The 23,321-nt window shown below is 36.2% G+C and overlaps 1 protein-coding gene across 1 annotated transcript; it reads left to right on the plus strand.

Annotated features, from left to right (window-relative positions):
- The first annotated feature begins 431 nt into the window (after nucleotides 1-431).
- Nucleotides 432-23,313, plus strand: rab1ab (RAB1A, member RAS oncogene family b). The gene is made up of 7 exons (XM_034004699.3): nucleotides 432-699; nucleotides 12,003-12,075; nucleotides 12,896-12,991; nucleotides 16,571-16,666; nucleotides 17,186-17,317; nucleotides 21,558-21,756; nucleotides 22,063-23,313. The coding sequence occupies exons 1-6, from the start codon at nucleotides 677-679 to the stop codon at nucleotides 21,753-21,755; spliced, it is 618 nt and encodes a 205-aa protein (XP_033860590.1). The 5' UTR covers nucleotides 432-676; the 3' UTR covers nucleotide 21,756; nucleotides 22,063-23,313.
- The last annotated feature ends 8 nt before the right edge of the window (nucleotides 23,314-23,321 follow it).

Here is a 23,321-nt window from a genome sequence, read left to right on the forward strand (position 1 = left end):
TGGTGGATTTCTAATTTAGCAAGATACCAAATCTTCAGAGAATGCAACAATGCTAGAATTCCAAAGAAGACCAGCATTAGATTAGACAATTGAATGCCAATTTCTGCCATAAAATTATGTGCGATGCGGACCATTAGCCAGTCATCTTCGAGCATCACGAGTTATACAAAATAAATGACAGAACTATTACATATCATAGGATTTTTAGTAATCAATACAATGATTTCTAAACCTTTTGTTCTACTGGTACCGGTCTTGCTGCCACGTTTCATTGATGACGTAACCATTTTTGACAGTGAGCAGGGTTGCGCTAGAGATGGGAGACCTGCTTAAAAAGTACGGGTATATCATTGCGCATGCTCGGATTACGCATGGCAGTCAGGGAATCGTAGTCAGTTCATCCTGTGTCACTTCGTTACTGACAAGGAGCACTTCTGTTTAATAGACTACAAATCCCGAGAAACCACGGACTCGACGATAGCTTACGCTAATGTATTGCTCTCTGTTTGAGGAGTTGCTATTTCCTGGTTAGACTGGCAGCCATTTTGGGTTTGAGACAACTAGGCTTTAGGTTTTTGGGGAGTAGTTACTTTGAATTTGACAAAACAGTTACGATTTGAAGTTATTTAAAGCAAAGGGGAGCACCATTTTACAAGAAGAGGCGGTCTAAAGTGACATGTCAACAATGAATCCCGAATAGTAAGTATTATTTCGTAGTGTTGACTGGATCTTGTTTGGCAGTGATGGATTTGGCTGTTATAAGAAGTTGACTGTTAAAAAAACAAAATAAGGTATACGTAGACTGGTGCATGGTGATGTCACCGCCGCGAGGTTATAATGTAGCACCGCAAATAGGCTATATTTAAAATTTTCTGAACCTAGGGGACACCGGTATCATGAACTGACGAAGAAAGGCGTTATCAGAAAGTATGGGTGTATTTTTAAATGTATTAATAATACTGTTTGGAGAATTACACTACTGTGATGACATGATAATATGAAGTGAGAAATTGCAAGTATGTCATATATACTACATGTAAATATTGGTATAACTTGTAAATTAAAACGAATGGTTAGAAATACATTGAAACAAACAACTTCACCGGGCCTAACATCTTTGAACCTGTACTGCCGCTGTTTTTATTTTATTACAACCGGTAAAAATAAAAATACATTAAAAAAGCAGTGTTATGTTGTGCAGTTTACGTTTTCGTCAACATAATTTAATGAATTGTTCCTAACAATAACATAGTAAGGACAGTTTTATACTTTGTCTGGCTTTTGACATTCAGCAAAATGCGAATTAGTTATAATACTGTACCTTGTATTTCTGTATTTTGTCAGGAAACCAGCAAATCAATAATATAAAAAGGCACATGTACACATTTCTAACATTTTATCTGCATCTGTACATAACAGATTCTTGGTTCATACGTTTAGTTTGCTAAGATGGAAGAAATTCATAGCAGGAGAGTGAGGTTTCACGAAATGTCATGAAAAGTTAATGATTTCCTAGTTCACACATTTGCTGCAAAAGCAATTCACTTAGCTTATTGAGTTCAAAATAACAACACATGTAATTATATGTATTGTAGATATTGTTCTGATCAGATTGTTTACATAGCTTTTGCTTCCGTTTCCGGTTATTGACATACCGGTATGTAGTTGTAGAGCAAAATGTATATGCGACATTCAAAAAGATTCTTTTTATTGCTTTTGGAAAGTATCTAAGAATGTATAACAAGGACCCACCCATCCTTTTTAGAAGCGAGTCATGTGCCGGTCACATGGGTCTTGCAAAATACATTGCACAGTCTTAAGCAATTTGCTTAAGGGTTTGTATTGCATGTACTTTGACAGCAGTTGTATGTTCGTCATCAGTATTCTACAGTTGGAGTAATTATAAAATTAAATTGGCCAATTTGAAACGTTAAGAAATAGAAGAACGTTGTCAATTCGTCATCTACCATACAAATTTAAACTGACTAGGAATTCAAACGGAACAACCTCACAATTGGATGACATGCTGTACAATCAAGTGAATTGTCTGTATCTGTTCACTGCATTTCTTATCGCTTTATATCATATACTGCTATTTAAGATCACAGAAAAGCAGTGGTTCAGTAATGCTTGTTTCAGCAAGATTCTAAATGGAGGAGGAACAACCAAATACAGTATAAGCAGTGGTTCACATAACTGGTACGCATGCGCACCAATAAAAAATGCGGACCATCAGTACATCTTTCATATAAGCAGTTAGGGTGCATAGTGGCTGTGACCCATACCTGCCTAACCTCACGATTTTCTGTTGAGTCTCCTGGTCTCTAGGATCTGGCAACAATCTCTGGCTGTTACCGCTGATCATAATTAAATACCAGTCTCCATATTTCACTTCAGGCCAATGATTCCAATTCATGAAAAACTCAATTTCTGCTAGTGCTATCATTGGCTGCTTCAGGGTTTTATTAAAAAAAAAAAAAAAAAAAGAGAGAGAGAGAGAGACTGATATATATATATATATATATGAAGCATTTTACTTAAAATAATATATTTTTTCCTTAAGTTATCTTTCTATAAATACCGTTGTGCCATCAAGCTAACATGTTCAACAACACTAAAGTGAAGAAGTTTTGTTTTTTGCTTTTGAATCCCCAGGGCTGGAATTTAGTGGTAGACTATTGAAACAAACAGAGAATGCAAGATGATTTGTAAAAAATTGTAATAACCAGCAATCCGGACTCCTATTTAAACATTCATAAACTATTGTTGTTGTTGTTGTTGTTGTTGTTGTTGTATGTGTCACTGCCAATAACCCTTGAAGGACTGTGATGGTGTAACACGATCATGCTGAAGTGTCATTCTGGGCCCGTGATCGGGTAAACACGATAAAAAACGCACTTCGTTTCTTTGACTTACTTGGCCACCATACTTTGTAGTACAGCTTGTTATGCATGTCATTGGATAGGGGAGGGATTGAACTTCAGTGCCTCATTTTGTGTGTGTGTGTTTTTTTTGGTTTTTTTGTCACTGAGCCGGGCATTTAATTTTTAAAGGGCAGAAACATTTCATAGCACCAGGCAGACAAAACATGACACAGGAACTTGTTTACAGCAAAGAAAAAACAGGTAAACACTGTAAATCCAATGTATTTGACTTAGTTACAGGGCTTGAAATACATTTTCCCATGCACTAGCCACCATGGCTAGTGGATGGAAAAATCCACTGGCCACACAGACATTTTACCGGCCAACGTCGTTCCGGGGGGCGACGACGACAAAAAAAATGTAAAAACAAGCAACATTTATGAGCAGTCTTAACAGGGTCTGAAACAATCTGTGTCATGAGTGAAGATATAGCTTCCGAGATGTTTTGGGCATCTGTCCTCTGCACAGACTGCATACACATAAACTGCACATTCACCAGCTTTTTATGGCAGAATCATACATATACTAGCTCCTCTTCTATGACAGCGCTATCAGTTGAACCATCTGATATCACTGGCAGGAACTTTGCACCTTTTATTTTCTCGTGCAGCTGCCTTCTTTCTACCTCAGCAATGTAGTGCATACATACTGTTGCTTGTTTGTCATTCCTAGATTTAGCACAGTCTGTTCATCAACCCTATATTATTAAAAATTATTTAAATAATTAAAAAAAATTGTATTTTCTATTGTCACACTTTGACTGAGGATCTGCAAAGCATAACTTGGTATGTTTTTTTCAAGCTATAAAACAAGTCCGTTCAAGATGCAGTTGATTCCAGTAAATATTAAATTCACCAAAATGAATCTTAAATAACAAATAAGAGTTTAAAAAAACAAACAAAAAACAGTAACCTTTTAACTTCATTTTTAGCTTAATTATTGAGCTTATTGCTTCATTTCAATTGTTTTCTTTATGTTAGGTTTTCAGGGTGTTTTGTTAATGCACCTCTATTTTAGTTTTTCAATGTTCTACATGTTTTGAATGCAGCTGTTCATTTTAACCATTTTTTTTTTCTTTTTTCACAAGAGTACTCACACACGTTTGGTCACCATCATAACTGCTGCATGAAACCGGAATGTAATAATCCAGCATCTCTGCACTTAAGCATTTGTGTATCGGCTAACAAGTGTTAAGCTGATATCCCATCACGCCTTTCTTAAAGACGGACAGCCTCTATACATGAGTTGAAGCTGACACCCTGGGATCCTTCAAGAAGCTGTTTGATGAGATTCTGGGATTAATAAATTACTAACAACCAAACGAGCATGATGGGCCGAATGGCCTCCTCTCATTTGTAAACCTTCTTATGTTCTTATGAACCCCCAGTATCTCTTCAAATTAATATATAGCAAGACCATAGATGCCTTTTTAAAAAAGTAAACAAATAATAATTTTTACATGTATAATTTAATTAACTATATACAATACATTCAATAAATACAATAATGTTTCACTGTACAACCTAAACCCAAACTAAATGTTGTAGAGACCCCTATTATAATTCATACTTCATTCAGTACAAATACATTAATTAATAAAATTACTAGTTTATCTAACAATTACACATTTGAGTCATTAATTAGCCTTACATTTTTTGTTTTCAGCACAAAAAGTTCCACACACTGAAAAATTGGGACGTTACAGTCTGGACAGTATGAGCTTGTCAGTAGCCTAATATTCACAAGTCTGATCATTATTTTCTGCAGTTACCCAAAAATGTACAACATGGGAACAGTGATTCAAATGCTTGCTAAACTTTATTTATTTTATTTTTGTTCTAAAATACAATGAGTATAAATTATTATTTGTTTATTTAGCAGACGCCTTTATCCAAGGCGACTTACAGAGACTCTTCATTTGGTAGATCTGTAGAACAAATATGATTACACTTATATACAATAGTTTTTTTTTATTAGTTTTTGCTGCTTTTTTTCTTTTCCCTCTCTCGTCTCTTCCTATCTCGCTAGCTACACTGTCCTGAGGATCACAGCTTTCTGTCTCACAATCTTGGTCGGCAAATAGAAGACCAGCAGCCTGCAGTGCAGTGTGTTTTGTATTTTGCCATTCTAAAAATAAAAAATAAACAAGAGGAGTAATTCAAGACGTAAAACAGACAGCACTGCCAGGGCGATTTTATTTTCATCAGTGAAAATAGTTTTCAGTGTTTTCACCAATTTTTTCTGAACTATGTTTGCTGTTCTGTGGCAGCATTTTTATTTGCAAAAAGTAATCACAGAGAGAGAGGCAGTACAGCCCAAGACGTCTGGTTTGTTTTGAACCTGTGTAAATTTCCCACGGCACTCAGTCTGACAAGCTGCCTGCTATGCCCTTCACACACAGTTATTTTCTTGATTGGTTATCCAGCAAAATGTTTTCCATATATATTTAAATAACATTTGACTTTATTGTAAATCAATCAGAAAAAAACATGCAAACATTACTTCAACTTTTTTTTTTTTTAGCAGTATGCATATACAAGTTCTTATTAACAGTGATTTACATCTAAAAAGATCATATTTATACTATCTCATTAACAGAAGCTGTTAAGTAAATATCAGAAACTAACCTCAATTCTTAAAAACGAGAGAGATGCTGACGGACTGTACTGAAAACTAGTCCTATCACTTCGCAGGGCAGGCACCACCTCCTCTGTTTTGTTTGGTTGCCAGCAACATCACTTTCATGTGATTTGCTAAAAACAGCTTGAATGACAGCATATATTAAATAATAGAGCAATCGAAAGCAGAAGTTGTGGTGCTTACTGTGACAGATTTTTTCAAGTTTCTTGTTGTTTTAGCCAACAGCTTCTCTTTAAAGGTACAGCGGTCTGTCGCAAATTCTCACCACTGACACAGAGCCGCTGGCATTCAAAGTGTTAAGTGTACAAAAACATACCCGCCACTGTGGCGTATGTGTGAAATTTACCCACCACAGACCAAATAAACCTGTGTTTGGCGGGTGTTCATTTCGATCCCTGTAGTTATATTAGAACGTTTATTCTGTCTCATGTTTCAATATATGTTTTTACAAAATTTATAAATATCAAGAAACAAGTGGATATAAGCAGATCATTGTTTTCCTTATTACTGATAACAATGGAGTGAAGAACTGTGATTTTATTTATAAGTACTTATTTTGAGAAAATTATCGAGTAGTGTCCATTATTGCTTATAATGACCCTGAGAATAACCATGTATTATGTCATTACAATCATTCGGGTGAATTGGCCCAAACATCAATATTTTTCAACAAAGCGTTCGGAAAGTCTTGTAAGATCCTTTGGGTCATAGAATAACCAGTTTTTATACTTGTATCTCTAAGCCGAAATACATAATTATAAAAAATACTTGACCTTAAAAAAAAAAAAAAAAAAAGAATATATATATTAGGGGTGCACCGATAGCCGATGGTTATCTACCCATATCGGCTGATACTGATAGGATACCGATAATAAATACAGTGCAGATAAACTACTAGAACAAGGGTCTGTATTTAAACTGTTTTATAATTTATAAATGTTAAACAATTAAGATATCGTTTACTTGTTGTATTTATGAACAAAAATGAACAGGTATTGTTTACTTGTTGCATTTACTTCAGAAAATGAATAGAAATTAATTGTGTGCTTGTCAAAAAGCTTGTATTGTTTCTGAAGTATTTTATAATGTTCCCCAGAGTGTCAATTACAGCCAAAAAAATACCCTGGTTCTGGGGGAGCATCCCACTGAAAAATGCTTGGTCCTTAAAAGGTTAAGCAGTGCTACATGTGAGCGTGGGTTTTCACATGTCAAAAAACAAATATTGATCCTGCCTATCAGCCTTGCGCTCCAGATTTGCACCCCTGATCCTTGACATACCAATTGTTTGAATTGTTGGAGGAGGAGGTGGCGCTACAGATTATGACCCCTAATTTTGGTGCGTACCAAACCATTTCTGCTGGTACTCATGTGAGACTAATGATAAGTTATGTGAACCCCTAAGTATAAGTGTAATTGTTTTACTTACCAAAACGTTTAGCACAGCAGCTCAGCAGTAGATATACATGATGGAGGAAAAAAATAGTTTTAGCCACTCCTCACAATTGTAATTGATATAGTAATAATCAAAAATAAATTCAACGTTTTCATAAGCCCACTGTAAACAATTTAGCATTTTCTTTATTCTTGATGGTAATTATTTTTCCAACTTTTAAAAAGGTGTAAATAAACACATGTATTTAAATTAGGATATTAATATGGATTTTTAATTGTATTTATGTTTCTAGGTCCCTGTAGCTTTATTTTAAATAACTGGAATTTTACATTTAATTAAGTTCTGTTTGAGGTGAAACAGTCATGTTGGCTCTATAAAGAGGCCTTTGTTTTAGGATTAAGAAGTATGAAAGCTATCAAGAAAAAATGCAGTAGCAATACTTGACTACATACAGTAATAAGGAAAATGACTACAGTGGCCATGGCATCAGCCATCATGCAGTACTGCAAGCACAGCAAGAACATGTAATGTATGCTATTTACATTCTGTGTACAGCCCCTTTCACAGTGGCACTTCTACCCGTGTCCGGACATGGGTTCTGGCTACCCGGGTCACAATCCCGCGTAGTTTGAAACCACGTACCTGGGTTGAAACTGGGTTAATCCGGGTCCCAGCGACCCACCTCAGGATTTGGGTCAACACACTTTGACCTGGCTTGAGCGAGACAAAGTGCATGACGGTCGTTCGTAAGCCGTCGAAAAAACAAACAGCCAAGACTGCGTGAAGGTTTCACTTCTGCAAGGAACGTTTTATTCTGTTTAGCCATATTTGTGTTGCTTGAAAAACACCATGAGCCTAATTGCAGCAGGGATGAAGAAACATTTGCACTAATCAAAGACTGGGTTCAAGCCAGAGAAGCTTGGATGGAAGTGTCTGTAACAAGCTGCTTCCTGGATATTGATATGCGTATTGTTTACTTGCGTCTGTCACCCAGGTCAGCCCTGCTTTATCAAAATCATTGTAAAATCGCGTAGCCAACCTGCATGACACCGGGTCCTGACCCGGGTAGAGCATGCCAGTGTGAAAGGGGCTTTGGAGGATTTCAGTGATTTCTCATCTGGAAGATTTTAGGCAAGTTTTGTTGAAGACTTTCTTGGTCTTTCAATCAGTTTTTGTGATTTTTATACGAAAGCTATCTTCACCTAGTTCACCTTGGCAACTGTTGTTGATGCACTACCCATAGTTCACCTGTTTTAATACATGCTGTACCATGAACTGGGGCAGACCCAGGATTAATTTAGAGACATTAGTTAGTTTAATGATTATCCCAGCTTTAATATTCAGAGTATAACACTGAAAAATGAATGATAAACTAGAATATCCCAAGTGTCATTGCAGGATTTGGTTTGAGGGATATGGAAAGAAGCTCAGCATTACAGTAGCTTCTATATTAGAGTTGTTTTTCATGATTTCTCAACATCGACATAATTTCTGGTTGGAGTCAAGTTCCTCAAACTGAACGCAGTAATCCTCAAACTGAACACAGTAGGGATTCAAGGAAACGCATGCACATGGATTAGGGAGTGGTTAACATGTAGAAAACAGAAAGTACTGATTAGAGGAGAAACCTCAAAATGGAGCGAGGTAACCAGTGGTGTACCACAGGGATCAGTATTAGGTCCTCTGTTATTCCTAATCTACATTAATGATTTAGATTCTGGTATAGTAAGCAAACTTGTTAAATTTGCAGATGACACACAAATAGGAGTGGCAAACACTGTTGCAGCAGCAAAGTCATTCAAAATGATCTAGACAGCATTCAGAACTGGGCAGACACGTGGTGAATGACAATTTAATAGAGAAAAGTGTAAGGTACTGCACACAGGCAATAAAAATGTGCATTATAATATATGGGAGATAATGAAATTGAAGAAGGAATCTATGAAAAAGACCTAGGAGTTTATGTTGACTCAGAAATGTCTTCATCTAGACAATGTGGGGAAGCTGTAAAAAGCCAACAAGATGCTTGGATATATTGTGAGAAGTGTTGATTTTAAATCAAGGGAAGTAATGTTAAAACTTTACAATGCATTAGTAAGACCTCGCCTAGAATATTGTGTTCAGTTCTGGTCACCTCGTTACAAAAAGGATATTGCTGCTCTAGAAAGAGTGCAAAGAAGAGCGACCAGAATTATCCCCGGTTTAAAAGGCATGTTGTATGCAGACAGGCTAAAAGAATTCAGAAATAATCTATTCAGTCTTGAACAAAGAAGACTATACGGTGATCTGATTCAAGCATTCAAAATTCTAAAAGGTATTGACAATGTCGACCCAGGGGACTTTTTCGACCTGAAAAAAGAAAGAAGGACCAGGGGTCACAAATGGAGATTAGATAAAGGGGCATTCAGAACAGAAAATAGGAGGCACTTTTTTACACAGAGAATTGTGAGGGTCTAGAACCAACTCCCCAGTAATGTTGTTGAAGCTGACACCCTGGGATCCTTCAAGAAGCTGCTTGAGATTGTGGGATCAATAAGCTACTAACAACCAAACGAGCAAGATGGATGGGCCAAATGGCCTCCTCTCGTTTGTAAACTTTCTTATGTTCTTCTTAAGGGTCTCCGACCTTATGCGACAGGTTGGAATTACTCTTGCGACGTACATGTTTTTTGGAAAGTCGTACAGCATTTTCTCATGCGTCTGCGACCTGAGATCACACAGGGTCAGATAATGTTGAAAAATGTCAATATTTGCTGCATGGTCGGAGTGAAGCTGCAGTGCTTTTATATCTGTCTGTGCTGGACGTATCGCATTCATCTGCAACAGAAGTATGAACCAACCCTAACACTGAGCCAATCCTCTGCATTTAGGATCTGCCAGTTGTACAGCAGCTGTTGTCAGCAGTGGAGCTGAAAAGCCTGATCTCTTATCCTTTTGTCAGAATTCAAACATACATGCTAGAGTAGTTAAATCTACTTAATACAGAGCTTTTAGCATTTTGGAATATGGTTTCATTGTAAAACAGTAAAAAACAGGTTTAAACATAAGCACCCTAATGTGTATCTGGAGTAAAATCAAAATTCCTACTGGTTATTTTCCTCCCTAGGGACAGTATCAGTGACATTTGATGAAAACTGTTAGAAAACTACCAGTTTATAATAATTAAAGTAACAATAATACAGTTCCACATCAGGCATTCTTTAAACTTCCATACTTACACATAAACCGACTGCACATGCATCAATCTATTTGTTTTACTGTTTGCATTATTCTGTCTTGCAGCAAGGATTTATGAATATCTTACATTTGTAAATATTTTGCCATGTACCATATTATTGTATTCCTAAATGTGGTAATACATGTTCAATTGAAATCTGTGTAACCCTGCAGTCTTTGAGGTATATATCTTATGAGGATGAGTTACTATCTCAAGGAGCAGGGTGGCTTCCATGTATTGTCATACATTGGAAAGGATGCTTTAAGGAGACACCTTAATCTACGCAGTCACCTCAGATGACCCTTTCTTGGCTGAGAGATTGGGAGGAGCTACAGCTTTTCCCACATTCCAATGTGTCAGAGTGAGCACCTGACTGTGCTGGCAAGGAAGATAGCTGTCCTTTCCTCTTTCCTATAGAATCCGTCTCCCATTAAGTCTTGCACAGTGGAGTTACGATGTGTCTGTTTATTGTCTGATTAGCTCTAAACTAAAAGTCTGTACGTTGCAGCGACAGAGAGCTGCATTTTAACAAAACAGCCGAGCTGACAGGAACAGGGACAGGCACCTGCACCTCCCCTTGAACAGCCTCACAGAACCCCTGTGCTAAGCTATTTAATATAGATTTTAAAAGCTACTACTGTAAGCCAATATGCCTTTATTACTAATGTGGCCTCTAATGTTGTATTTAGCTGTTAGTGTTTATATTAACAAATATGTTATAGTTGTGTTGCCCTTACTTGTATCCAAATTAATAATAAAAGTAAAAAAGTGTCAGGTGTCTTATTTGTGTTCACATCAACCACAAAAAAACAAAATGGCTGGTTTCACAGTGGAATGTGTGTTCTTTTACATAGTACAGCCAGCTTTGTGAAGTGTATGTTAACAAAACATAAATCACACTTAAATCTAATTTTGTTTTTTCAAGATTTTGAGCAGTCTATTCAGCTCAGTATACATTATCAAGTGTTTTATGCAACATTAGAAATTATTTTAAATGTCGGAAATACTTAAATGTAGTTTGGGAAGGTCCTATTAACTGAATATCCTATTATTATTATTTTTTTTGCCTACGCCTTTTTCCAAGGTGACTTGCAGAGACTAGGGTGTCTCACTCAAAAGACAAGGAGATTAAGTGACTTGCTCAGGGTCACACAGGGAGTCTGTGAGTGAGGCAGGATGTGAACCGGGGACCTCCTGGTTACAAACCCTTTTCTTTAACCACTGGACCACACAGCCTTGAGGAAGGGATGCTAACAAGTTTCCTTGTGATGAGCTCTACAGGATAGTGCTTGTGACTTCTTTTTGCAGCTGCTAAACCTGAATATCTAGTTACTGCAGGTTGGACTGTCAACAAAGCTTTTGTCCAAGTCAGTGGTGTGGGAATGTATCCCATGTGTTTTTGCAAAGCCGCCAATTCCTAATCTTCAACTAAACATGCCTGCAAACTCATGGGCACTTTCAGTCTTAACTTTCTTCATGTTATCACTTACAGTTTTTGCTCTCTAGGTCATCTTTGATTCAGACGATAGTGGGTTTGTTGAGTGGCTCCATAGAGAAAACAAAGCACTCCAAATTATACTACCACCCATCATTTTTCAAGTGTTTTGGCTAAAAATTCAACCTCAACATTCAACATTTCTCTAACACTAAGAAAGATAGCCCTGGCATGTCATGTTAGAAAGACCTGTATTTATCCATTGTATTGGTGTGCGTTAACCAGAACTCCTAACAATAGAAACATTGGAAATTAAGCAAAAATAAATACTTGAGTTGAATTTTGATTTTCACCAATGTTTTGATAGCCTCCATTTATTCTTTATTTTTTCAGTGATTATTTATTCAAGCTGCTTCTGATTGGTGACTCCGGTGTGGGAAAATCATGCCTCCTTCTTCGGTTTGCAGTAAGTCTTCTATCCTGACTGTATCCCTGAAAGATTAAACGGGCTAAATCTGTGCCAAGAAAACATTTTTGTACTGCTAAGCATAGTCTGGTATCTGAATTTGTTTTTTCTGCTTGAGAGTTGTAACATTTATTGTTAAACTAACGCAATCCTGTTTTAACTTTGAAGTGACCAATTATTATTTTTATTTTCCCCCAATTTGGAATGTCCAATTATGTTTTTTTTTTCCTTCACCGCAGCGAGTCCCCACACAGCATAGAGGTTCTGAGGGCGTGCGAGCATCCTCCGATCTCACAAGCCTAAAGCCAGAATCGCTTTTACCCTGAGCAATCCAGAGCAGAGGTGGGGGGGCTACCGATCTCGGAGAACAGACATCGGCCCTGCTTTTTATCCACTCTGAACGTGCTCGTTGTCTGGCCAGTAGGGTTCGCTGTTGCACGATGAGGAGAAGTAGTCCCTGCCGGTTTCCAATCCAACACCCCCCACCCCTGGGAGCGTCGGTGCCAGTGTATCGCCCCCTTTGGGGTCCCCAGCAAAGTTTGGCCTCTTTGCACAGCTCAGACACGAACTGTCCGAGCTGTATGACTCATCCTGTGCTCCCAGCGGCAGCACTTTAACTGGATGAGCCACTCGGGGACCCCCAATCTTGTTTATTTTAATTATATAAGAGAGATGTTTATTTTATTTATTTCTGATTAAGAAACTTTGACCACAACAATATAAAGTCTATGTTTATGTATTTGTATCTAGCATTTGCCTCATTTGAAGATACCTTGAATAATAATTATATACATCACAATTTGTTTTTCTTTCCATACAGGATGATACATACACAGAAAGCTACATTAGCACAATTGGTGTGGACTTTAAAATAAGAACTATAGAATTAGATGGAAAGACGATCAAACTTCAAATTGTAAGTAGATTCTTAATGACTTGCAACAGGCCAGTTTGTGTTTAAATTAATGCTGAACTTCACAGAGGATTATCCCATGATTTCCAGTTGAAATGGTAACTGAACAAACAGTTGAAGTATCAATTGTCAGGTTTAATTTGGCATGTTTTATTTTAAATAATTTAATTTATTAATCAAGTCACAATTCTAATGATTAGTGATATTTAGTTTTCTTCTATTTTAACATTTGTTAATTTGCCTGCTGCCGGTGCAAAATAAAGGATATCCAGGAAAAATAAATACAAGATTTCCTGTTCAGCTTTTTACTTGCAGCAACAACATAGTAGTGAACACTGTGACTTGTACAGAAGCCTGTACTTGAACTGTCATATAGATAGTTGCCTCCTCTAGATCTTGAGAACCACACCCAATTGTTTAGAAACTTGGTAGTGGCATTCCTTGGCACACGTTCCTATATTTGATGACTCTAAAGCCCCTTTCACACTGGCATGCCAGTCTGAAAGGGGCTTAAGTGTTTCTATGGAACCTACCTGGGTCAGAACCTGGTGTCATGCGGGTCGGCTACGCGATTTCACACTGCTTTTGGTAAAGCAGGGTTGACCTGGGTGACAGTAAGTAAACAATACGCATATCAATGCCCCGGAAGCTTGTTACGGACGCTTCCATCCAAGATTCTCTGGTTTAAACCGTTGGCCCAAATGTTGATTAGATTAAATGTTTCTTCATCCCTGCTGCAATCTGGCTCATGGTGTGTCTCAAGCAACAAATGTCTAACTAAATAGAATAAACAAAAATGTTCCTCGCGGAAGTGAAACCTTCACACAGTAATGGCTGTTTGTTATTTCGTCGGCCGTCATACATTTTGTCTCTCTCAACCCAGGTCAAAGCGTGTCAACCCACATCCTGAGGTGGGTCGCTGGGACCTGGTTCAACCTGGGTAGTAGTGCCAGTGTGAAAGGGGCTTAAGTGTTTGCTATTTTGCAGCTGGTTAATCCGCATGCTGTGAATGTATTTTGCAGTGACCTACTTTTTCATAGTACCTTTGAGCTGAGCTAATGAAGACTAAAGTGTTTTATTTTTTATTTTTTGGAATCTAGCGCCCAAATTCCATTAAACTATTCATGGACTTTTGTTGTGACATAACATTCTATGTGCTATAGATGTAGGTCATAGTGACCTATTTCATGGCATCTACAGTTGCAGACAAAAGTATTGGCACTATAATAATATAAAATAATTCAAGAAAACATGCTAAACTATAAGCATTTAGTGAACATTAGCCACCAATTAATGATAATGATAAAGATAAAAATACACAATTTCTAGTAGCATTTAAGCAATTTTCACATATTTGTTCACAACAAAAGTCTTTAAGTCAGTAAAAATGTAGAACTAATTAAATATATTTATTGATTGAAAACCATTACGAACCAACTAAAGTGATTCGTTTCATTGTACCTTCTTTTCCAAAGGCTAGAATAACCATTTCGTCCCATTTCCAAATGCATCTCAAAGCATCCTTTTTTTTTTTTAAAGTCACCAATTATGGGTTTTTTTTGTGTTTTAATGAACTGTAGAATCTCGGGACAGATCTACCAATTTTAATATTATATTATGGTCTGTTGTAAAGGCTGGTATTGGTTTGAGGCGAATATCCTGGAAATGCTTATATCAATTCTAACTAGGACTGTCACTCGATTAATCAACTAAAGCCCATAAATAAACAGATCAAGATCTTTAATCGGTAGATTAATCCGTACAAATTTTTAATAAAGGCAACAATCTTATAGCAGCTGTCCTGCATAGTAAAACAAAAAATCAATAGAATCTTAAAAAAGCCCAATGGTAATGGTCTTTTTAAAAGCATTTTTATTATTTTTATTTTAGTAAATGTAACACATTTTCACAGAACAACTGTTCTTTCAGGCCCCTGTCAGTCACATACCTGAAAACACAAGACAGCTGAGCTGTGTTTCCATCGTCGGAAGTTTAATCTACCATTACAGCTGCGTACTTGGCTTTCTGTAGTTCTGCTTTTATTCGTTCTGAATCTTGTTAGAGGTACACGAGAATACTGTGGCTATTGACAAGCGATTGCTTAACATGCTGTCGTAGTGCTTCCTGTACACAAGGCAGTTCAAGCAATATCATTTTAATTGACAGCTACCAGTAAGCCACAGATACTTTTCATAATTTGTATCATTTTGGGTATTTGTGGTGTATACCTCCCTTTTCTATTAAGAAAGTTCTTCTTAAATTGATTTGTAACCAAATCGAGTACGATGTCACCATTGTCTGACTTTTTTTTTTTTAATTTGTAAAAAGCAGTTCTAAAAATTACTTCGAAGTTCTCAATATAATTCTCAATAAGTCTCTAATATTATTAGACCGCTGAAAAAGCAGGGCAGATCTTTGACGTTCCCATTGGTTAAACTTGCAAGACCTTCAACTGAAACAGTGTATGTCCCACCTCTGCTTACTCATGATTGGACACCTGCACAAAGGGCAGATCTTTGACTCTCCCATTGGTTAAACCTACTCAAGACCTTCAACTGTTTGTCCCGCCTCCGCTCACTTAAGATTGGACTGCCGTGGAGAAAATACGGATCTTCTATTGGTTGATTTTATTTTATATAAAAAATAAAATTCTGCACGATCAAATTGTAAAAAACAACAAAAAATAAATAAATCTGTGATCAACTCTTTAGTTGGTTAATCAGTCCGATTAATCTTAATCGGAGCAGCCCGAATTCTATCATAACACTGACGTGGTTGATTTGCATGGGAGTAAGAAGACACAGGACGCTTGAGTTGAAATTTTACAGAAGGTCCTGATGTCCTGTAACAAAAAAAGGGCCTGTGAAAATTATCTGGGATAAAAAGAAATGGACGGTTCGCACAGGATTGAAGATCGAATGAACGCAGCCATGTATCAAAATATTCTACAAAGTACAATGATACCATCAGCTCATAGGCTAATTGGCAGACAGTTTATCTTCCAACACGACAACAACCCAAAGTATACGGCTAAGTCAACTGTGGAATTCTTGAAGAAAACGAAGATAATAGTTCTGGAATGGCCTTTGCAATCACCAGATCTCAATCCAATAGAATTGCTTTGGACTGATCTGAAAAAAGCTGTAACCAATCATTGTGTATCCAATTTGTCTAAGCTGAAGGAAACATGCAACACAGAATGGTCCTAAATTTCACCAACAAGATGTAACATACTGGTTAAGAATTATCATAATCGCCTGAAAGCTGTAATAAAAGCAAAAGGACCACACACGATATACTAAAGCAGAGGTGCCAATACTTTTGTCATGAATGTACTTTAAATGAAAAGTTGTTTTTTGATAGATTATTTGTTAAATTACTACAAATTATGTATTTTGCTTTTTGTTTTGTATAATAAGCGTAGGGGGCCAATACTTTGTTTCTGCCACTGTATACCTAATTTGTCACTTCTATCCCCGGTGGGGTTTATGTATGTTAGTGACATTTCTATTTAACTTGGCAACTTTGTATCCAGTGAAAACATACATTTTTGCAGAGCCCTAATTCTTCTGTCTCTTGCAGTGGGACACAGCAGGGCAGGAAAGGTTCCGAACGATCACATCCAGTTATTACAGAGGAGCGCATGGCATTATAGTTGTTTATGATGTTACAGACCAAGTAAGTTGGATAAAACATTACAGTAAATGTATGTTTATGCTTGTTTTTGTTTACCTCCCAACTTCTTCCCATTTTTGACTTTTTGAATAGTTTGTCAAAGTAAAAGAATCACTTTAGTTTTAGGGGTGTAATAATTTAAATGAAATACATTTAGCATTGATAAATAAATAATTAAAACAGAATGTTTATTTTGCTTGCTGTAAATTCAGAATCAACTTTTGTATTAAGTTTTTCAGGTTACACTTTGAACATTTTGAAACAGATCAGGCTTAAGAATAATGCAAGGCTTCTGTGATTGTGGAGGGTAAATGCTGTTCCATGATGAGGTGTTTTTTTTGCTTTAAATATTAACGTGTTTCTGGGTTACGAAATTATGAATAGAAGCCTTTTAAAGCTATTTACATCCATAGCTGAACTGCACTGTAACACTCCCATATGCCCATTTTGCATTTTGTATTGTTACATTCAAGAATCATCTATGAAGTATTATGTATTTAACAAAATCACTTTTTTTTGTAGGAGTCTTTCAACAATGTCAAGCAGTGGCTACAGGAGATTGACCGTTACGCCAGTGAAAATGTTAACAAGCTGTTGGTAGGGAACAAATGTGACCTAACTACAAAGAAGGTTGTGGACTACACAACGGCAAAGGTAGGGATGGGCTAATACTGTACTGATTGTATATAATGTGGGTTTAAACTATTTAATTAATGTCAGTTGCATTGGAATTCAGTGACCATTTGCTTGGTTACTAGAGTAATCATGAATTCCTTTCCGTTTATGAACTGGTTGTTTTAACCGGGATATGTTCTGTTCTAAAGGGCAGCAAGGCTTTGCTGGTAGTCATCATGAGACCTTGCATTTGAAAGTTGGCAGTGTTTTTGAATAAAAAAAAATAGGTAAAGAAATAAATTAAATATTTAAAGTACATAGAGCTAACACAATAATTCCAGTAAATGTTACCTCATGTGCCTTACCATCACTTTGGAGATCTTACGTTTTCCTATATAAAAGATTAGATTATGGTAAAGTTGTATTTGCCTTCCAAGTACTAATCGCGGCTTTTCAAGTGACTTGGGTGTCTTCAGTGTCGACTGCGTTCTTTCATGCTGTGAACCGGAAGTGTACTGGAATATGTGAAAGGAGCAATTGATACATTTGATTCACTTATAGTTTAAAAAAAAATCAAATTCACACTTACCGTAATATGAACATTTTACTGGGATTACTTTGTTAGTCGTAGGCAAGAATATTGACACCTTACACTGAATGTAATACAAGCATTTAATGAAATTTATAATTAAAGTTCGGGAGGAGGGTCAGACACCAATCTCCGCATCACCAAATTGAATCATTCAATTTACACATTAGCTAATTTAAATTGTTGGCACTATAAATACCCTCTTCACTTATCTCTCAGTTGCGTTTTGATTTCATCGTAACCCACCACCTCCCCATCTCCACCTTTCTTAATAACAGTTTTTATGTTTTATCAAATGGGGGTCTCAGCCTCGTCCAGTCGGCCAGGCAGCGAACCCTCAAACCAAGTTAGGTTTGATGCCAAATGAATGTGTATATACAGCATACTTTTCTGTTAAATCGCATACTCCGCATTCTCTACAATAAATATTTGTACTAAAACATTTTGTGATTGGTGTTTGTCCCGAACTACTGAAGTGAACATTAGCCACTACTTAATATGACAAAGCCAAAATATACAATTTCTGGTAGTTAAACAAACCATCTTTATAAAAAAACAAAAGCACTTAAATTTCAAATATTTGTTCATAACAAAAGTATTGGCGCCCCTGCTTTAGTATTTTGTGTGTCCACCTTTTGTTTTTATTATGGCTTTCAGATGTTTATGATCATTCTTAACCAGTATATTTCATCTTGTTGGTGAAATCTGGGCCCATTCTGCACATTTCCTTCAGCTCAGACAGATTGGATATACAATGCTTGGCTACAGCTTTTTTCAGATTGGTCCAAAGCATTTCTATTGGATTTAGAGCTGGTAATTGCAAACGCCATTCTAGAACTTTTATCTTTTTGTTTTCTTCAAGAATTCCAGAGTTGACTTAGCCGTATACTTTGGGTCGTTGTCGTGTTGGAAGATAAACTGTCTGCCAATCAGCCTATGAGCTGATGGTATTGTACTTTGTAAAATGTTTTGATACATGGCTGCATTAATTCGATCTCCAGTCCCTGAACTGCTGAAAACACCCCCAAATCATGTCCGAACCACGTCCATGTTTAACTGTAGGTACAAGGTTTTCTTCATTTTGAAGGCTTTCCCCAAACATACCATTGTCCATTTTTAGGAAAAAGTTATATTTTAGACTCATCGGACCAGATAATTTTGTTGAAGAATGCTTCAGATTGCTGTTCCTATTTCTTGGCAAATTGTAGCCTGTGTTTATGATTTGTCTTAGTGTTTTGCAGCAAGGTCTATGCGTATACAACTCTTCTGTGTTCTGTGGCTTTTAATCTTGAATATTTTGTTCATCTGCTTTGATGTTTCTCCTAGCTTTTTGTATCTCCTAATACGTTTGTCATGAACAAATATTTTTTTATTGGTTAAATGCTTTTTTTTTTGCATAGATTGCTTGTTAAACAGCCAGAAATTGTGTATTTTGGTCTTTGCCTGTATTGGTGGCTAATGTTCACTAAATGCTTGTATTTAACATGTTTTCATGAATTTGCTTATATATTGCTTATATATTAAGTGCAGGGTGCTGCACTTTCTTTTGGGGGGGGGGGATTCAATATGTCAAAATATTTGTCGTCCCCCCCCCCCCTGCAGTAAGGGAAAATGGTGTTCTAACAAGGGACGAGTCTTGCTTGTTCTCAAACTTTTCTTATGTTCATAATTCTGTTAATGTTAAGTAAACTACATTGTTTTAAAACAATTCTTTAGTTTGTAAATACAGTAGAGTTGATTATCCGAACTAATTGGGACCAATTCTTGTTCACATAATTGATTTGTATGGATAATCGAACAGGTATTAATAACAATTACTGTACCTTTAATAATGTATAGAATAAAGTTAACATACACAAGTACTTAGTACACAAGTACCTACTGATGATTAAGGGTACGATTTTAGCACTGTTTTTTTTTTTTTTTTTTTTTACATTTCACAGACGAGTTGCGGAAAAAAAAAAAAAAAAAATTCACGGAAAGGTCATGTAGGTTTAGCTACATCAACATACACAATAGCTTTTAAATAGTACACCAAAACCAATAATTGCTATTGCTTTTGACTGCTGGCAATTCAAGTGTTACTTTAGAATACAAAACTTATTTAAAGGTCCTTTCACACCAATGTAACATTCTCTCTTTTTTTTTTTTTTTTTTTTTAAATATTCTACGATCCAGGCCTTCACGCCGGCCACGTAGCGAAACAGACAGGGTCTGAAAAACGGTGTTTCTATATCTCTGTGCGCGTCCGGTGTGTGTGTGTGTGTGTATATTTATGTGTATGTATGTGTGTGTATGTATATGTATGTGTGTGTGTGTGTGTGTGTGTCTATATATATATATATATATATATATATATATATATATATATATATATATATATATACAAAATCAATATGTCAAATTTGTTTTTATTACCGTGTTCACAATGAAACCGTATAAATATTCTTCAATAAGAGCAAGACGTTTAAATTGGGTTTTTTTTTTCTGAGTAGCCTACAGAGCACTCCCCCTTTTAAAAATAAAAACAAACAAAAAAAAAAGTTGTTAGTCAAATCACACAGGCAGGCACTGTTCCAAGAAGCACAAAGATCAGAAAAAGACTACAAAACCGATAAACCTCTCGTTTTTTGCAGCAAACTATTTTGTTTTAGCAATGTTTTTAGTTTTAGAAAGTCAGTATTTATTTTCAACAGACTACTTGAATTAAAAAAAAGTTTCAAGAAATAAAAAAAAGTATTAATATTTTTTAAAGCTGCAAGCCCACTTTTTTGTTAAAGAAAATAAATTAACAAGCGCTGTATGTATGTGAAGATCACAACCGAGAGTTTACAGTACCATACGATCTGCGTTCATTTACATGCTCGCTTAGCTACAAAATACAAATCTCATTCGCTGCTGCATGCATACACAACCAAACAATTTACAGATACTGGCAGATTTGTATTTTCAGTGCATGACATACTGCATTTTTAAAGGGAGTGCCTAACCAAATGTGCTTTTACCTTCATTTTCAAGATTTCACTGACTTTTGTTGAAATTCACGATTTCCGTGGTCTCCGTGACAATCATATCCTTACTGATGATATATAGCTAGTAACCTATTCTATCACATTTAAGCATACAAAGTTACAAAGCTTTACAAATCATTAAATTAATGCAATTCAATACAACTTTAACACCTACAGTTAAGGTAATTAAATACTATATTAAACGTACCATATACCAAACTTTGAAAATCATCAAAAAATACAATTCAGTACAACTTTGTCATGTTACAGAACCTTAGGAATCATTAAACTTCAAAAATTCAGTAAAATGTTTCTATACTTTGATACTTGCTGTTAAGGCATTGTAATAACGTGCAATTGAAATGAATAAAAAAATAGGTTTTTAGTTGCTCAGTAAGACAGGATCTCCAGCCCTTATTGACGAAATAGAAGAAAAATCATGAACGAGGTTTTGATGGTATGATTTAATTCTGTAACTTTCATTTGCCTCATAAATCTCGTAGCCGTTTTAGCAGTAGAAGCTGTGTGCGTAATACACCACACGTAATTCATCACGTGATTACAGGTGTATTCGGTTGATTAGACAGTATGGTTGATCAAAGATCGGATAATTGACTCTCTGCTGTGTACTATTTTAACGTTGCATGTTTTTTACATTGTGCTTGATGTCTGTTTCTAGGAATTTGCAGACTCTCTCGGAATTCCATTTTTGGAAACCAGTGCTAAGAATGCAACAAATGTAGAACAAGCCTTCATGACAATGGCTGCGGAGATTAAAAAACGAATGGGCCCAGGAGCTACAGCTGGTGGATCAGAGAAGTCCAATGTTAAAATCCAAAGCACTCCAGTCAAGCCATCTTCTGGAGGCTGCTGCTAAGGTCCTCCTCATCCTCTTTCCCATAAATCTATGATGTAATAAGCCCAAGTGTAAGAAAAGTTGCCTGAATTGTACTGTATGTAACAGCACTACTACAAATTCTTCAAACAAGATCAGCAAATCAACGGTCAATCCCTGGCTGTTTTTATCCCCACAATTCAAGACCGCTAACTTCATTTTCAGAACTGTTTTAACCCTTTGTGTGCTGGTTTATAAATAATAATGTGTGTAAATCTCATTGCTTTACTTCTACGGGACAGTTCTGTGGTTGGTTTAAATAAAGTTTTTTGTTTTGATGTTTATATAGGCATGTTTAGACGTCCAGTTAGGTCCTCCTCTGAAGATGAAGTCCAGCCATCTGCGCAACCAACAGCACAACAATGTTTCACTGTCTATGGCATCAATAGCGTTTAGTGAAATATGTTATATATGTAAGATCTGATTTGCTAGTCCTTTTCTGTAGAGAGATAAGTGGAATAAATTACATTACATGATTAGTAGTTTAACTTCATAATCTCTGCATATAATTTGTGGCTGCAGACTATTGTAATTTGTTGCACAATATGTAACATTAAACAACTGAAGAAATGTTTAATAAATATTGTACTTATTGGAATACCAGACTGTATGATGGAACCAGTGGTTTGTAGAATACATTTTGTGGTTTAATTATTTATTCTACATTTATCTGGTGAAATATATTGTACCGGTAATTTAGATTCTGTTTTGCGACTGCCGATTACCTGTGGACACCTGACTGCAAGTGGCAATGTCAGAATTGCTCTTATAAAACACTATGTTCTTTTTCATAATAAAGGCAACTGAATTCAGTTTTACTTGAGCTGAAAAATAGTTAATAGCTAGGCTTTCTGTTAGTTTCTGAGCACTCTTCTCAAGCTTGAGTATTGCATGTAGATTAACATGGGTTAGTTTGTTGTAATAAATGTGTATTGGAGCAGCTGGTCTTTCAGTAGTTAAAATTCCCTATTGAGTTGAGAGATATACGACAGTGTATGTGGGCTTATGCTATTGTGATCCCTCAAAGCTCAGGGTATTTTTACAATTGCATGTCCCTCAATAAATGATTACTCAGTCCACTTATCTTATCAGAAGAGGCTGTTGTCAAGGGAAGAAAACATTTTTTTAAATATATATATAAAGACTTCATTAGGCGCTTTTTTTTAAATTCAAATGTCAATCTGCTTTCATTGCATGTTATCCTTTGATATTTGCTATCTGTAAGATTAAAAGAATGAATGTGCTGGCATTTTAAATGTAGAACTTCAGAAAATCTTTTCATAACCCCAAATGAAACTTTTTCTTTTTAACCCCATTTCCTGTTTTACAATTGTGATTTTTATTTTCTTATTTTCCATTAATTAACCCTTATGTGTACACAGTGGTGTCTGATTTTCTTCCCTCAGCGCTCATGAGATGGCAGCATCAAGCATGGTTACCTCTAGTGAAACTTCCACAAGATTGGGGATGGGGATGGGGACAATCTGAAAATGTTAAACAATAAAATCATTGCCCAATTTTAAATAAATTATACACAGTATTCACAGG

The sequence above is a fragment of the Acipenser ruthenus genome, chromosome 5, assembly GCF_902713425.1.
Source record: "Acipenser ruthenus chromosome 5, fAciRut3.2 maternal haplotype, whole genome shotgun sequence".
Taxonomy (NCBI): domain Eukaryota; kingdom Metazoa; phylum Chordata; class Actinopteri; order Acipenseriformes; family Acipenseridae; genus Acipenser; species Acipenser ruthenus.

What these genes read in the sequence shown, in the direction of transcription:
- rab1ab (XM_034004699.3), top strand. Translation starts at nt 677, where the DNA reads ATGTCAACAATGAATCCCGAATA. An exon ending in GCCTCCTTCTTCGGTTTGCA is followed by an intron (nt 12,076 to 12,895) that starts GTAAGTCTTCTA and finishes CTTTCCATACAG; the next exon opens with GATGATACATACACAGAAAG. An exon ending in TGGACTACACAACGGCAAAG is followed by an intron (nt 17,318 to 21,557) that starts GTAGGGATGGGC and finishes GTCTGTTTCTAG; the next exon opens with GAATTTGCAGACTCTCTCGG.